The 4026-nt window shown below is 41.4% G+C and overlaps 1 protein-coding gene across 1 annotated transcript; it reads left to right on the top strand.

Moving 5' to 3' along the window:
* Positions 1–355: 355 nt before the first annotated feature.
* On the top strand, positions 356–1753 carry LOC135213600 (elastin-like). The gene has a single exon (XM_064247619.1). It carries the CDS (start codon positions 464–466, stop codon positions 1736–1738), a length of 1275 nt encoding a protein of 424 aa, XP_064103689.1. The 5' UTR covers positions 356–463; the 3' UTR covers positions 1739–1753.
* Positions 1754–4026: the final 2273 nt, after the last annotated feature.

The following is a 4026-nucleotide window of genomic DNA, read 5'->3' as shown; positions in this document are numbered from 1 at the left end:
ATATTATGTCGATAATTAATATAAAATATACTCCAAATAGTTATATGGCTGCACAATCATTTGGTTACCTCATTATAAGGAACATTTTATCAATTTAGATGGCAATACATATTCTACGATCCTGTTTCATAAAGTTTCTGCTAAGAAAGTAAGTTCTTTTAAAAAGAATATATTCTTTATTGAAAGTAAACTTGAGATGAATTATTTAATATATATAAATTAAAGTAAGTGTTTTACTTATTATAAATTAAAAAATAATATTAAAATTGCATTAAATTAAAATATTGTGACACGGAATAGCATCGTCTGCAGTTTCTGCGCATATTCGATATTATTGGAACGTCACTCGAGAAGTTGTGTCCGAGGGGGAAGAGAGAGAGAGGCAGATGTGAGATAGCTCCTGTGCAACGCTAAACCCCCCATGAGTGTATATATACTAGTTCCGTAAAACAGAAAGTCATACATGGGGGATTTTAAATACAACAACTCTACGTCCGTAAGTTCAATAAGTACGGAAACGTACGTTATTAACACGTCAACACCCAGCGGCGTGTTTTACTCTAGTGCGACAGACAACACCAACAGCAAGTCAAAAATGCAAGATGACTGCCTGGTGGTGGAACAGGGTGGAGGCAAGTCTTCTGCGGGCGGAGTTGACGGTGGCCCTGAAGACCAACAACAGCAGCAACAACACAATAATAACGACGATGAAAATAAGACGAATGGCGAATCAGGCACAGTGACTGGTGTAGGTAGCAGTGCCCCCGGCACCTTACCTGGCACTTTAGGTTCAGGCACTGCTCCTGGGCCATCTGTTTTAGGTCCTCCAGGATCAGGAGGAGTGCCCTCAGTAGCAGCAGCGGCCGCTGCAGCAGCCCAGGCAGCAGCAGCAGCAGCTGCGGCTGCAGCTGCAGCAGCTGGAGGAGGAGGCGGTGGAGGACCAGGTTCAGGAGTTGTGGGTGGTGGCCCAGGGGGCGGAGGAGGAGGAGGCCTCGTAGAGCCTGCAGCATTACCTGCATCTTTGGCATCCTCGGTGGCCTCCCTATGGTCGCCTCCGTCCGTAGAAGATACCCTGCTTCACTCTGCAATGCCCGCCATCAACGGGTCCCTGGCTTTCCCTGGTCTGGGCCCTAACAACCCAGGTGGACCTGGGGGAGCTGGTGGCCCTTCGCCATTATTCGGCACTGGTCTTGGCCCACAGTTGGGCCTAGGACCTCAAAATCCACAACAGAGGAGAAATATGCAGCAGGGAGGTGCCCCCAACTTCCCAGGTCAAGCAAGACCTCCGCAGTCGCTGGGTCCTGCAGCAGCGCCCGGACCCCAGGCACCTTTCCTTCCCAACAAGTACTCGTCTTCTTGGTCATCGGGGCTTGGATCGCAGGGCAGCGCTTGGTCCCCCGGACCGTCCCCTCAAGGAAATTCCGCAGGAGGCCCAGGAGGTGGGCCCGGCACTGCCCCGTCTCTGCCGGGGATGAGTTCATGGTCGACAAGAGGCAGGGGCAGCGTGGCAGGCATGAATCCCCTAAGTCATAATTTAGGCGGTATGTCGTCAGTGGCCCGCAAGACGAATATACCCAACACGTCATCCATGATGATGAAGAACTTCCGACGTTCGACAAGCTATCCAGGAAAAGCTGGTCCCTTCCCGCATCCCCCATCCTTCGAGATCACAGGTGTCGACGATGGTTGCTTCCCACGCGATCTTCTTCAGTTTCCGGTAAGTTTTATCCTACTGTGATTTTGCATATTAGGTAGTCCGGAGACCTGGTAGTCCTAGCCTATGTAGGCAAAATATTAGCCTAGCCTAGTTTATTGTATATATATTTGCCAGATTTCACAGGAGGCACAATAAAAGAATGTATAGGTTAGGCCCGGATGAGATGTACCTACTATAGCCTAGTATTTGAAAGGCTCTTGCAATGGCTGATGATAGGATGGGGTTCCTTGAAGATTCAGAGGCCAAGTTTTCAAATTGCATTGGACCTCATTGGGTAAGCTATAGCAATTATGGTTCACCAAGTATCTAATCAACTTCGGATTTTGGCCAATTAAGGAAATGTCACATATGGCAGGAGTGGGTCGTTCAGAAGTGATGTTGCAGTATTTAAACAAATTAAGTTTAGGGCAATAAAAAATTAATCGGCAAGACTACCTGCTAATTAGTTTGTTGTTAAGACTTAATCCCGTAGCACTTTTTGCAGACACTCGTTTTCGAGGGTTAGATTGAGAGATCGGTTACATCTAATACTAGAAGGGGAGCTAAATTTTTAGTTTTAACTGGAGTTAACTTACAGCGTAGTACATGTTTCTGTTGTTATGGAAATTGTGAATCTAATAATGAATTCTACTGGAAATCCATTGGTTGTTACCAAAACCTTTCTTGCTTAAACTAACCTAATCTAGGAGCCAATATTATACATATGCAATTACCTATAAGTAGATAGAAATGTGAAGTTTAGTTATTTAGTTTTAATTATTTCATTTTAATATTGGTGAGGGTAAATATACAGAAAGATAAGTAGGAAAAGTGGCATGTCAGCATAGATGAACTATGTAGGCCATACTGCTGGTTAGATATGTTTGCTCAGCTATAGCATAGACAGTTTTGCTAAGTTTAGTTTACTGTAAGGATATTGATTATATTTTTTTAAGGATTTGAAAATCATTAATTTTGGAGTGTGGCAGAATCAAGATGCAGAAGAGGAGTACCTTTTTAATGCACAGTCAAAGTAAAGATGAAGGTTAAACTGAGTGATCAGTTACATCGGATGGAGTGAGTGGCACAGATAATAAAACTATAAAGTTCAGTCATCAAAGTGGCCATCCTGCAGAACCCTGCAGGAACTGCTGTTTGTCAATTATTCAGAGTACAGTAGTCAATTAAATCTTGATTTGTTTTCAGGGTAGTTCTACCACTGTCCCCACTGTATGCATGTAGAAATAAGGAAATAGGGGCTCCTACGTAGTTGCAACACTCTAATGTTAATTGAAAATGCTATGTACATCTACATAATCATTACTAGAGAGTGGTATTACCTGTCTGGACGTGGGCGCCATATATCAGATGGTCACCCTGCATTCTTGCAGGAATTTGAAAATATGGTTTGTGAATTTTCAAGGTAGTAGTTTCAGTGAAACAATACCAGAAGTCATATCTCAAGTAATTTATACAGGAATAGTTTGTAGTGTACACTGATTCATGGGTGCCTGCAGCATATTTTCCAAGGGGGGCCAAATTATATATATATTATATACTGTGGAATTGCGATGCCATTACTCAAGGTTAAGTAGGATACAATAAAGGAATAATACAGAAAGTTACATTGACCTCTTTTTTTTTTACTGTACACAAATCTTATACAATATAATAAGGATACCTTTAATTTACTTAAACTGAAAGAATGTACTGTAAAAGGGAAGGAAGAATGTACTGTAAAAGGGAAGGAAAACAAAATGATGTAGTTAAATGTAATACTACATTTTTTCTAGTTAGTCACTGTTCATTTGAAAAAGGAACTGTAACCTTCTGTGATCACAGGATTTCAAGTGGGGCAAGTGCCTCCCCCCCCCTCGCTTGTCCCTACGTGCAGGCGCCCATGGTATGATTTTGGGTATATACAGTATGACTGCCAGTTTTGAATGCTATGCTCTTAATTGTACTGCATTTTGTTTTAGAAAGTACCGTTTGTGTATCAAAGTTACTTTTGCATAAAAAATGTTTTATCATGAAATGTGCATGAACATCCTATAAACTATGAGAAAAATTTAACAAGTAATTGCTTGTATGCAAATTTAGAAAGCCTCTTAATGTAACAGTTTATGACAAAGGTATGTTTGGTATATAATTTGATTTTTTTTTTATTAAAATGGATTCAGCTATGTTTACAATTCAGCGGATAATAGGACATTGGAAATCAGCTATTATCCCAAAGCAGCTGCATTTTCTCCAAGTTTTTTATTTATATATATTTTTTCTAGTTTTGTAGCATAGCCAAGCTATAACAGAAAGAAAAAATGTTGATCTAG

This window comes from Macrobrachium nipponense, chromosome 43 (genome assembly GCF_015104395.2).
Source record: "Macrobrachium nipponense isolate FS-2020 chromosome 43, ASM1510439v2, whole genome shotgun sequence".
Lineage (NCBI taxonomy): Eukaryota > Metazoa > Arthropoda > Malacostraca > Decapoda > Palaemonidae > Macrobrachium > Macrobrachium nipponense.
This window is presented reverse-complemented; position numbering and strand designations above follow the sequence as displayed.